Source organism: Notechis scutatus, chromosome 1, assembly GCF_049901735.1.
Source record: "Notechis scutatus isolate UNSWTSFEM ecotype Mainland chromosome 1, rNotScu1.2, whole genome shotgun sequence".
In the NCBI taxonomy this organism is placed as follows: Eukaryota; Metazoa; Chordata; class Lepidosauria; order Squamata; family Elapidae; genus Notechis; species Notechis scutatus.
Window position 1 is genome coordinate 77,541,815 of NC_142009.1, and position 13,522 is coordinate 77,555,336.

Genomic DNA, 13,522 nt, shown 5'->3' on the forward strand with positions numbered 1-13,522 from the left:
TTATAACTTTTAACATTCAGGTACCTACTTTTACTAAAGCTATATGCTCAAATCAGTGTAGTGTATGGCTACAAGAAGGATTTGACAATGGTTTCAAAGAATCATTTTAAAATACTGCTCAATTTCATGTTATTAATTTAAGAATCTGGCATGTAATTGCCTTTCTCCAACATCACTCAAAATATTACATCTTCTTCAGATGTTCCAATAGACCTGTGCATTGCAATGTTAAAGAGTTCACATTCTATGCCCAGCCTCACTTGGAAATTTTCTTTTACACATGTCACAAAGATATTTTAGCCTCACAACTGTAATTTGCAACCAATTACATTTTTGTTCATATACACTAAATGTGGCTTACAGACATAATTCTTTAATACTCTGAAACTTGAACACAACTGTTATGTAACTATTTGTCCCAAAATACTATTGCTCACCTGAATGGAGTTGTCATCAAATTTTTCTGTACCAACTTCTGTCACACTTAGTTGCAAACGATAGAGCTTCGGTTTATCTCTGGAGTCAGAACCATCTGTAGCAACAGATAATTTTATCATGAAACTAAGCAAAAGACACTAATTTTTTAAGACATAATCATGTACAGTAGTCCTTGACTTAATAGACCCATAGCTTAATGACTATTACCGTGGTCTCTTCCAGGACTGCTTATGACACAGCTTCAAAGTTCTGATGCTCCACCCCCCCACCCCACCCCCACTGAATCACATGATTGCATTTTGGGCACTCAGCAATTACAGTCATTTGCAATGCCCCACACAATTTATAACAATTTATAACATTTGTTGCTGGAAACCGGTGTCTACTTCTGATTTCAGGCAAAAAATGCCCATGGATTCGCTTGATAATTGCCTCAAAAAAGGTTGTAAAAACAGGTACAGTCACATGGTGATATACTTAATGACCAGCACAATGAATGATCTTAATTCTGGGCATAGGTCAAAACTCCCCATATTGTGTCAAATGCCACTTCAAAACTAATTTTAACTATGTTTAAAAATCAATTATTCTCTGTGCCGCCAAAAGACTGCTCTAGAGGATCATCCCTTCCTTCTGCTAGCTCTCATTTTCTCCCTCTGCAGAAGGAAAAGGTTGCCTTTTATGTTAATTCGTTCTATTCTACATATTTTCATTTGTGTAATACTAAAAGATTAAATAGAATACTTCTTAAATTATCTAAGAAATCTTGTAACCAACCAACCAACATATATATGTAGGAAACACACTACAACATTAACGGGGACTTCAATCACCCTGATATCAATTGGAAAACTAATTCTGCACCAGCCATATTAATTAGGCCCAATTCTGTTAAAAGTAACTGAATACTAAGCAGAAGTGCCTCTAACCAGGTTAATGCCTCTCTATGCCTGTTTTTCTGTAGGTGAATATTATGGATTCAATTGACTTTCAGGAGCTATTAATATACTGTTGAGAAGGGGTGTACAAACCACTTTATGCACAAATTGTTGCATGCAAAAAATAACTCATGATCCAACTGAAATGTTGGGCCAAGTATGGACTGAAACAGGGATATTTTGTTCTGGATTATGACTGAAACACAGATGTGCAAAGCAAAAATGTTACTGAGGGAGAAAGAAGCCGAAGCCACCAAACAGGGAGGGGGGGGAGGGAAAGCACTGGGAAGATCAAAGACAGTGCAAGTACAGGGGTGGAGGGGGAGCTTTATACATTGATATTTCTGATAATTGCTAACATAACAAATGGGTCATGGGAATAGACACTGCTCAAAAAAATAAAGGGAACACAAAAATAAGACATCCTAGATCTGAATGAATGAAATATTCTTATTAAATACTTTGTTCATTACATAGTTGAATGTGCTGACAACAAAATCACACAAAAATTATCAATGGAAATCAAATTTAGCAACCCCATGGAGGTCTGGATTTGGAGTTACACTCAAAATTAAAGTGGAAAAAAAACACTACAGGCTGATCCAACTTTGATGGAATGTCCTTAAAACAAGTCAAAATGAGGCTCAGTAGTGTGTGTGGCCTCCACGTGCCTGTATGACCTCCCTACAATGCCTGGGCATGCTCCTGATGAGGTGGAGGATGGTCTCCTGAGGGATCTCCTCCCATACCTGGACTAAAGCATCCCGCAGCTCCTGGACAGTCTGTGGTGCAAGGTGGCGTTGGTGGATGGAGCAAGACATGATGTCCCAGATGTGCTCAATTGGATTCAGGTCTGGGGAACGGGCGGGCCAGTCCATAGCATCAATGCCTTCCTCTTGCAGGAACTGCTGACACACTCCAGCCACATGAGGTCTAGCATTGTCTTGCATTAGGAGGAACCCAGGGCCAACCGCACCAGCATATGGTCTCACAAGGGGTCTGAAGATCTTATCTCGGTACCTAAAGGCAGTCAGTCTACCTCTGGCAAGCACGTGGAGGGCTGTACAGCCCCTAAAGAAATGCCACCCCATGTCATTACTGACCCACTGCCAAACTGATCATGCTGGAGGATGTTGCAGGCAGCAGAATGCTATCCACAGCGTCTCCAGACCTTGTCACGTCTGTCACATGTGCTCAGTGTGAAGCTGCTTTCATCTGTGAAGAGCACAGGGCGCCAGTGGCGAATTTGCCAATCTTGGTGTTCTCTGGCAAATGCCAACATTCCTGTACTGTGTTGGGCTGTAAGCACATCCCCCACCTGTGAGCGTCGGGCCCTCATACCACCCTCATGGAGTCTGTTTCTGATCATTTGAGCAGCCACATGCACATTTGTGGCCCGCTGGAGGTCATTTTGCAGGGCTCTGGCAGTGCTCCTCCTGTCCCTCCTTGCTCAAAGGTGGAGGTAGTGGTCCTAATGCTGGGTTGTTGCCCTCCTACAGCCTCCTCTACGTCTCCTGATGTACTGGCCTGTCTCCTGGTAGCGCCTCCATGCTCTGGACACTACGCTGACAGACACAGCAAACCTTCTTGCCACAACTCGCATTGATGTGCCATCCTGGATGAGCTGCACTACCTGAGCCACTTGTGTGGGTTGTAGACTCCGTCTCATGCGACCACTAGAGTGAAAGCACCGCCAGCATTCAAAAGAGACCAAACCATCAGCCAGAAAGCATAGGAACTGAGAAGCAGTCTGTGGTCACCACCTGCAGAACCACTCCTTTATTAGGGAAGTCTTGCTAACTGCCTATGCTTTCCACCTGTTGTCTATTCCATTTGCACAACAGCATGTGAAATTGATTGTCAATCAGTGTTGCTACCTAAGTGGACAGTTTGATTTCACAGAAGTGTGATTGACTTGGAGTTCCATTGTGTTGTTTAAGTGTTCCCTTTATTTTTTTGAGCAGTGTATTTAATGTCATAAAAATCTAAAACCAATGTGATGGGATAGATGACAGACATACAGCAGAGACAGAACTGTTATTGAAATCTTTAAATGGTTTTTAAATGGTCCAGGTATTCTAATATAAATTATTTCCCAAATCAGTAATTTATACTTAAGATTAGCTAAATAGAGATGTATAACATTCATTGATCCAGGAAAGGAACTCCAGAATACTGTATTTTCCCCAGAACTATGCTGAACGTCCTTCCAGATAATGTTGCTTGATTTCTACAGCTTGCCTTTTTAATAATAGCTTTAAGATCGTAAGAGTTAATGTAGCACTATCCAAGAGATGGCAGTTTAATAACCTTTTAAACCTTTATTTGAAATCACATTTCTAGAATAAACTGCATTCTGTATTTCTTTTAGGCTCCAGGTTTCCTCTGACTACATTCAGAATAATGCTGATTAGCAAATGGATCCTTGTGAAATGCTCCACATACAAGAGAAATATTAAGCATTACATTATTTGGTTGACTTGTCTCAGGAGCCATTAGGAATTAACAGAATCTCTACCCTGAGATACCCAAAGAATTTATGAAGAAAAAACATTATTGCAATGAATATTACTGCAATGATGACACCATTAAAGCCAACCTCTTTAACACATTCTTTGGCTCAGTATTGTAAACAGCAATGGATCATGCCCAGTATTTCCTAGTCGAACCATAGACAACTACAATGATCTAATACATATCGATTTTACAGAAGACAATGTTGAAAAAGCACTATGCAATCTAAAACCATCTCTATCTATTGGACCGGACAGAATATGTGCCTACTTCTTAAAAAAGCTATCCACTGCCATAGCTGAACCTCTAAGCATAATTTTTGAAAAGTCTTTCAGGACCAGCTCCTTGCCAAAACTATGGTCACAAGCCACGGTCGTCCCCATCTTCAAAAAGGGAGAGCCCAGCCTAGTTGAAAATTATAGACCAATCTCTTATTGCTGCGTCACCTGTAAAGTCATGGAATCAATTATTAACCAATCCATTATCCTCCACTTAGAGACAAACAACCTACTCTCCAACAAACAATTTGGTTTCAGAAAAAAACTATCCTGCAATCTGCAACTCTTACACTGCAAAAACATATGAACTATACAACTCGATCAGGGCAAAGCAATAGATGCAATCTACATAGACTTCTGTAAAGCCTTTGATTCAGTGGTACATGACAAACTACTCCTAAAACTAAAATTCTATGGTATCTCTGGACACCTTCATAACTGGATAGAAGCACTGCTGTCAAACAGAAAACAAATGGTCAAAATTGGGAACATCCTATCAAATTCTGTAACAGTCAACAGTGGTGTCCTCCAAGGCAGTGTTCTAGGACCAACTCTTTTCATACTCTACATAAATGACCTCTGTGATCATATCAAGAGCAACTGCATCTTCGCTGACGATGTAAAGCTATTCAGCACCACCGACAATACTGATACCCTTCAAAAAGACCTCGACTATGTATCAGAATGTTCAAACAAATGGCAACTTCAAATCTCAACAAACAAATGCTCTGTCGTAATTACATATTGGCAAAAAATATATATATCAGAAAATAAAATATAGGGTGAATAGTCAAGACCTTGTTGATGATCCAAACTCTGTCAAGGACCTTGGAGTACTCATCTCTAATGATCTAAGTGCTAGAGCCCACTGTAACTACATAGTCAAAAAGGCATTAAGAGTTGTTAACCTAATCTTACGTAGCTTTTTCTCTGGTAATATCACACTACTAACTAGAGCATACAAAACATTTGCTAGACCAATACTTGAATACAGCTCATCAGTCTGGAACCCACATTATGTATCTAATATTAACACAGTTGAGAAAGTCCAGAAATATTTCACAAGAAGAGTTCTCCACTCCTCTACTAGTTGCAGAATATCTTATGCCACCAGACTTGAAATTCTAAACCTAGAAAACCTAGAACTATGCTGCCTTCAGTCCAATCTAAGTATAGTGTATAAAATCATACTTTGCAATGTCCTACCTGTCAAAGAATACTTCAGCTTCAACCATAACAATACAAGAGCAAACAATAGATACAAACTCAAGGTTAATTGCACCAAACTTGATTGCAGGAAATACGACTTCAGCAACAGAGTGGTCAATGTCTGGAATACTCTACCTGACTCTGTGGTTTCTTCCCCAAACCCCAAAAACTTTAACCTTGGACTTCCTACTATTGACCTCACCCCTTTCCTAAGAGGTCTGTAGGGGGCGTGCATAAGCGCACCAGTTTGCCTACTGTCCCTATCCTATTGTTTCTTTTATTTTTCTTATATGTATCCATGTATTCATAACTATGTTTTTACTTATACCTATTATCTTGTAAGCAATTGACAAACCAAATAAAATAGAAATAAAAACAATGTGTTGTGAAATTGTGATTATAAAACCGAAACTTTCATTTACTTTGTCTCAACGCTGTTTATAACTAAACAATTATTGAATATATTGCATATATAGTCCTACAAGAGCATTATGCAAAAGCAGCAGATATAGTGTATCTGCTGCTTTAAACTAATTTGTTGAGCTTTTCCCCTACAATGAGAACATCAGGAGAGAATCTTAGAAGATGCTGAGTTTTGGTAAATTGTTTAGTCAACTTCCATTCCTGCAGAATCCAAAATGTTTTTAGGAGAATAGTTCTGAAAAATTAAATTTGGGAGTTGCTATCAAATTCAAAATTGCCATAACCAACCCCAACTATCTGTTGCATCAGCAAGGACCAGGCTGGGCTATAAATAAGCTACCCGCTGATACATTCCCCCAAGCAGAACCATCAAAGTGAAAATCTGAAACAAGAAAGATCTGCATTTTTCCATACCAATGTATAGAGATTATTTTTAATTCTGCAGGAAGGGAGACAGATGTTGGAATTAGGAGTAAGACATATCCCTTATTTTTAAACCGTCCATTCACTCCCCCACGATCATGTGTCTATCATTACTTTCAATAATCTCCAACAATTGAAAGCAATCCCCATTGTCAATGAATTAGAGGATCCATTTTTGCTTGTCACACTGGTTCTTTCTGAACTGCTTCTTGTACTACATATTAAACAGAAATAAAGACAAATGCCTTCACAAAGCTGACATGGCAATTAAAATTGACCCTGTATTTGTTCCTTTTCTAAAGTACCATTAAAGGTAGAGAGTTGAAAGAATTCTGTAACCCCACAGATCAGATGGCTGCTTATTAAGGCAGTCTCTCCTCTGAGTGCTAATAGAAAAAAGAGAACATGATACAAAAAGGCCGGCCTTTCTCTTTAATAATAAGAGGAAATGCCTTAGGGTAGTAGATAGAAACTGACTGCTGACTGCCCAGTTTAGCAAAGGGGAAAAAAGTCCCAATACATCACGTTAACAAGACGATGACGTGAGTTTGGCACCCCAATGGGTCCCACAGTATATCAACTGAATCAATTTTTCTGGGTAGTCAGTAAGAATTAGAGATTATCAAGACTGCAAATAACCAGGCCCAAATGCACTGCAGGCTTTAATGATAACTAGAACTTTCAATCACTCTCAGAAACCCACTTACAACCATTGCAGTCACAACAAATAGTGTTACAGGGGCAAACGAAGGATTTGGCCCCCTGCTGTGGCTTTCAAATAGTTTTCAAAGTCAATCCCATATAGAGCAAATTGCATTAATCCATATGGGAATTGATGAAAGCATGGATGACTTAAGTATGGGCTCTTGAACTAGAAATGGGCATAATTTTTGCAAAAATTCCTGCAAAAGCCTCTGAGCCAAGATGGCCACTTATCCTTGAAAGAAAAGTCATGAATCTAAGATTTTCTCTCTAAGATGGCACCGCCGACGGCTGCCTTGGTGAAATGCTCTCTAATGGTTTCTTTATTTATTTTTATTATTCTCTGCAATGCACTATGGATTTCATACTCAAGAGACCATCTGCTAAGAATTGGGCAATATTTCTTTAAGGAGTAGCTTTCTGTGTCCTCATCCCCCCACCTCTTTGCAAACACAGGAGGAAGCAAATTACCCGGAGCACCACCAAGCACGTAACAGTAGGTATCATCCATGCCATTAGGCAAATATTCACTGCTGCATAAGCACTCGACACCAGTCTTCCACCATTTTGCAGCATAGGACCAAGCAGCTGATTGGCAGTACTTTCAAGTAAGCAAATGTAACTGTTCAACAGCTGATCAGCAGTATCACAACTGTGGCTGCTAAGTGGGTATAGCTACTTCATATCTTCTCCAGCTGCTAGACTGATTTTGACATCTCTGGGATCCTGCTTCTTGCAGGGCTCCTCTTCACCAGCCATTTTGGCAGCACTGGTTGCTTCAGCTTCCACTACTATTGTAACCAAAGTTCTTAAAAGTTGCCAACAGTTCCAGTAGCACCAGAAGAGTTTCCACTTTTTCCATAGCCATTATCATCAACCTTCCTAAACATACTAAGCCACCTAAATTCTGGTTTCACAGACCTCTGTACCTTTATGAATAAGCAATAACTCATCAGCGTGTTCTTTTATTAACGTTTTTCCTCACTGAGACCTTCAAGAATAATTGACCATTTAAATGAATCTTAAGCTGACTGATTAGTTTACCTGCACCATCACCATAAAGACAAGTTTGAAACACAAACAAGTTTCATCACTTTAGATGTAGTCAAAATGATTCAAAGCACTTAACGAAACTCTACAAGAAAATATTTAGATTTTTTTTATATATATGATGGATAATTTTGGAATTATTATTTTTTTAAAAGGCAAATGATTTTTTTAAAAGGCAAATGATTACAAGAAATATTGTTACCATACAATCAAGACAAATTTTACTATCAGCCTAGCTTTTTTGCAAATTAGGGAATAAATAAGAGTCAGCATGAACTGCAACCCTAGTTCAACTTCTTATAGCCCAGAGGTGTCAAACTGGTGGACCGCAGGTTGGATGTGTCACATGCAGACCACGGCAACTCCAGCTCAGTGAAGGGGAAAAACATCACGATACATCATGTGATGGCAACATGATGCTGCAAGTTTAACACCTGTGTTGTAGCCCTAGCATAAAAAGCATGAATAAAATAATTTTTTCTCACTCATATTATCTTTTATGGTTATAGCATTCTAAAGTTTTTGAATTTTTGTCCCATCAGTGGTTTCATGTGGGGTTGTCAAAGCCATCCTTAATTTTTAACTGTAATTATAATAGAAATGAATAATATATGGATTCAAGTTATTGAGCCCAAACTAAATACTTTTAATTAACACTGGCCAATGATAAAGCCAATCTATCTTCTGTAGATCCAATATAAGCTGGTTCTTCTCAGTTTATTACTATGACAGCAAATTCTCCCAGAAGTTGGAATATAATCACAAAGCAGCCAAACTTAGTACTATTCTGACTGGTTCTCTCATCAATGTTATGCTAGCAAAGTCAAAGACTAAATCCTATGGTAGTACTAAATATCATTATGTGAGCTCCAAGTAAACAAGCAGATTGACAAGACAATTAGATACAGATTATAGTAAGGACATTGTATGTCAAGGTAGTAAGCAGACAAAGTTGACCTGGGATGCAAACTGCCTCTATAAATCAGCAAAGAGCCATAGGGGAGAAAGAGAAAACTAGGAAGGCAAATCAGCCAAATCCTCTGTTAAGAATGCTAATGCAAATGAAACAGAGTGCAAGCCTAGGAAACACAAAAACATTCCAGTTTCCCTCCAGGTTGTGGTAATCTAACTTCCGGGAAACTGCTATTCTTCAGTTGTTCTCTGGAATGTTCCATTCTTGGAATGCATGTTATACACATATAAAACTGAACAGCTCAGCACAGTTTGTTACAAGTCTGAGAACAAACTTACAGTTTGGGATTAGGAACCAAAAATAAAAATAAAAAATATGTTTTGCACTAGTCAGCTCTCATTACTTAGACATATTTTTTTTTGTTTGAGCTCAGATAAAGACTGCTCCCACAGTATCAACTCCTGCTTCAGACCCGATCAGCTCTCACTTTTATTTTAATTATAATAATAAAAACATATATGAAAAAGGGGTGTGTGGAGGGAAGTATGAATGTATGTGCATGTGTGTGTGCATGTACACAAAGACATATATACACAAACAGAAATCTTCTTCCCAAAATATGTGCCTTTTTCCTATATTTGTAAGGAATTCATTATGGTGAAATTTATGATACAAAAGTCTGAGATCATTGACTGTGGACACACTGTTTATTATTTTTTAAGAAAGGTAATAACCCAAGTCTCCAATGTATTGAAATTGTCAATGACAAATAGGAAAACCATAATCTTTCAAAAGTCATATATCCTGACCATGTTTAGGTGTATATGAGAAAGAGAACAATTTTATTATACTATTTAGCAATAAAAGAAGGAAAATGAAAGCTTTGTTATCAAAATGGACAGAAGCTCTTTTTGCTAACATAATTTTAGTGATTAGTGAGAAACAGCAGTATTAAATTATAGAATTACCTTCGTAATTGGGATAGTTGTAGTAGGCAAAGTGATTCCTTCTCCCTGGGATTAGAAACACATGCACAGGACCCAGGTGAAGGCAGCATCAGCAGGAGAGATGCCATGCAGAACATGCGGAGGAGGGCAGCGAAAAGAAAAGATAGGAAAGAATGAAACTGTAGGCTACCAACACTTACTCAATTTAAAAGGATGCAGTGTGTTTAATACTTTCAACTTTAAAAACTGCACAGAATATATAGACATAGGTGTTGTGGATGGATTAATATGATTAAGTAGTTGGCAACAAACTGCTAGAAGAAAGCACAGAAAAATCACCATATGAAATGAAAAGGTCATAATTGATTGTACACAGACAAGAAAATAATTTGTTATAGTTCTGTTTTATTATACTCACTGTTCTGTCTTTATTTTTTACAATTATACCAGGATAATATAATATACATTTAAGCAGAGAGTCCTGTAACTATATATCCACCAAAGATTTATTTTTTGCAGATATAGATATAACAAAATATTAGAATGTTGTCATATGTGATGTACATTATATTGAAAAGTATGTCCTATGCAGAGAAAACATGCACATGTTCTATCTTATTTGACGGAAGTATACATTTATTTTGTTTTCGGCAGTATACTGACAAAAATATGAACAATGGAACTTACTGAGCTATTTTGGCCTAGTCTCATGACAGCCTAAATCATTTATTTCTGTGAGAATGAAATGAGGAAATATCTGCATCTACCATATTTTAAGCTGCCAGGAGAAAGGTAATGTATAAATGCAATAAATAAATAGGGCATGGAACATAGCAACTAACAGCTAGCATACTAATTGCAACATAAAATTCATATCCCATTTCCTTTATTCCAGTTCGCAAATAATTCCATGCATTACAAATATTGAAAATTTAAAAGTAGCTTTGCTGACATAATGTCCTCAATTCCCAAGACCTCAATTATAGAGGGAAAACTCAAACGATTAATTATATTAATAATTATCTTAAAATAAATAAAATCAATAATGCTCGCTAGGAGAATAAAAATGCCAAATCTAATCTGAACATCCGGCTGATTGTGCAATGAGTCATTAAAATGAATTAGACAAATATTTTAAATAAGTTATTTTTAATATAACTTTTTCTATAAAAATATAAATCTGCTTGAATAAAACTCCTTTTCAATAAATTAACTGCCCTACATAACTCTTAAGGGACAGAAAAGTTGCAGTAGAATTAGAACTGGTATCTAACACTATATTTTTCTATTCTATATTTTCTTAGAATCCTACTCCAAGATTCTAAAAATCTTAGAATAAGTATACTTAGACTATTAAAAACTATTATTTAGTCACACATTATGTAAAAGAAAGTTTATTAACTAAACATTTTTAATCTATAGTATAATTCAATCCATAATGAAAGCTATCAAATTAAATACATAATTGCTCCTACTAAAAGACTGAAAACTATTTTTCTTCCTCTTTTCAATTTAAAAAAATAACATTTCAGAACTTACAAACATAATAGTAATAAAATAGGAAGACAGTGACAGTGATAAATGGTAACAAATACCAAAGCAAAAATAAAAATAGGGCTAAAGGAAAGTTAAAACATCATCCAGTGATTAGAACAAATCTTGATGAACGTAAGAAAACAACATATGAGGAAAATATTCTAATTTGCAGGATGGCATCATCAAAACAGTACATCCCTTTGTCACTTTCAATTTCATTTTGCAAGGACATTGGGAGAGACCTCTTCAAGTATTTGGTCCACAAGACATATAGGGACTTAAAGGGACAGACAAACAGTTTAGATAGTATTTTGGAACAGACCAGAAAGCAATGCAGTTGTAAACTCAGTTCTGAAAAAAACAAAGTTCCAATTATGTGATCTCAGCAATTTAGCAGATACACTACATGTTCAGTTAACTTCAGTTTTAGGGAAATCTTCAAGCAAACCTAAAAAATCAAATGATTACTTTTCTTTTTCCATTTGTCCACATTTCCTAATCAGAAACATTAAAAAGATACTTCCTTAAGCAAAGAAGATACTATATAGTGCCTTTTGGGCACCAGGGACTGGTTTCATGGAGAGAGGTTTTTCCATGGACCAGAGGGGGTGTGGTTTCATGTACTGCCTGCATCCCACGGATGGGGCTTTGCTTGTTTGCGCAGCTTGGTTTCTGACATGCCACGGACTGGTGCTGGTCCAACGGATCGGGGGTTGGGAATCCCTGTTATACAGTACATTTGTGACTGGTCAAATCTGTAGCTAACCAATTGCCAAAGTGAATTTACTGTTGAAAAACATCAAAGTCTATTACCATTCATGATGTCACAAGTTTTTTAAGTAATATTGATCATTTCCACATGCTATATATAGCACAGTGGTCCCCAATCTTTCTTGGTCCATGGACTGGCAGCGGTGGCTGGGGAAAGTGATGGTTTCACACACGCAACTTAGCTCCCATGCATGTGCAAATGAAACTTCATGCGATTGCCCGCTGCTTGCGCAGCCTGGTTCCCAACAAGCTGTGGACTGGTACTGGTTTGTGGACCAGGTTGGGGACTCCTGAATGCAGTATTGCAGGCTACTTCTGCTGACCGTCAGCTGCCAGCAGTTTGGCAGTTTGGGTCTCACCAGCTCAAGATTTCCTTCCGAGGTGGATAAAATGAGGAGCCAGATTGTTGGGAACAATATGCTGACTCTGTAAACCACTTAAAGAGGCTGTAAAGTACAGTGAAGTGGTATAGAAATCTAAATGCTATTGCTATAGCATCAATAATACTTAAAACTATGCACCATTATACAATATATTTAATGCTTTATAAAAGAATCATTCTATACTTTTGTTATTAAAATTTAGGTTCCAAAGACCACATCACTCATATAGAATCTCTCACGTACTTTCCTTTTTTGGTCCCCTGCCCTTATCTCAAAATTATTATCTTTATTTTTAATAGGTCCTGCCACACTTCTGCTGTAACCATATCAAATATGCCTGATGGACATTCATAGAAGAGTCGTTCTTCAGAATCATATTTCAACAAACCAAGTATTTCAACAAACCAAGACGCCATACTTGTTCCACTTTAATTAGAAGCTATGATCTTATAAGTGATTATACAAAAATAAGTGAATACAATTAATTATCAATCAACACACTATAAAACCAGGAATTTAGAAGTATAGAAATGGCATGCGGCTCTAGTGTTTTACCGGAAATAATTTGATATTTCAAGAAGCACCTTATCAAACAATAAAATATAAAGATGGTTGACTGCATCTGAAAGCAATATTCTATTCTACAATGGTCCATGTGAAACATAAACATAAAATAATGGGGGGAGGGTATGAAACTGGTTACTTTTACAAAAGAGAAAGTACTTTCACTTTACATATTTCACTACTTATTCCCACTATATGAATTCTTGTACAACCACTTATAGTATCTTAGAAATAGCTATTTTTCTTCTGATGATAATCTTTGAAAGTATCCCAGTATTTAGATTAGGCACAAAATGTTTGACTAGACAGCTAGAGCAGTGGTCCCCAACCTTTTTGTACCAGGAACCAGTTTCAAGCAGAAACACTTTTTCAAGGACCGGGAGTCCGAGTTTGATGGTTTGCTTGCAGACGTTTCATTACCTGACTAGGTAAC

General features: G+C 37.3%; 1 protein-coding gene across 39 annotated transcripts in view; it reads right to left on the reverse strand.

Annotated features, from left to right (window-relative positions):
- Positions 1 to 13,522, reverse strand: part of AFDN (afadin, adherens junction formation factor) — a 99,277-nt gene that overhangs the window by 45,223 nt on the left and 40,532 nt on the right. For 23 of the 39 annotated variants that reach the window (XM_087968566.1, XM_087968743.1, XM_087968588.1 and 20 more), the window contains exons 9-10: positions 9,857 to 9,901; positions 438 to 532 (exon numbers count right to left, since the gene is read on the reverse strand). In XM_087968566.1, the coding sequence (XP_087824692.1) occupies positions 438 to 532; positions 9,857 to 9,901 (140 nt within the window). The remainder of the gene's footprint in view (positions 1 to 437; positions 533 to 9,856; positions 9,902 to 13,522) is intronic. The other 16 variants (XM_087968824.1, XM_087968775.1, XM_087968681.1 and 13 more) reach the window with 1 other exon arrangement.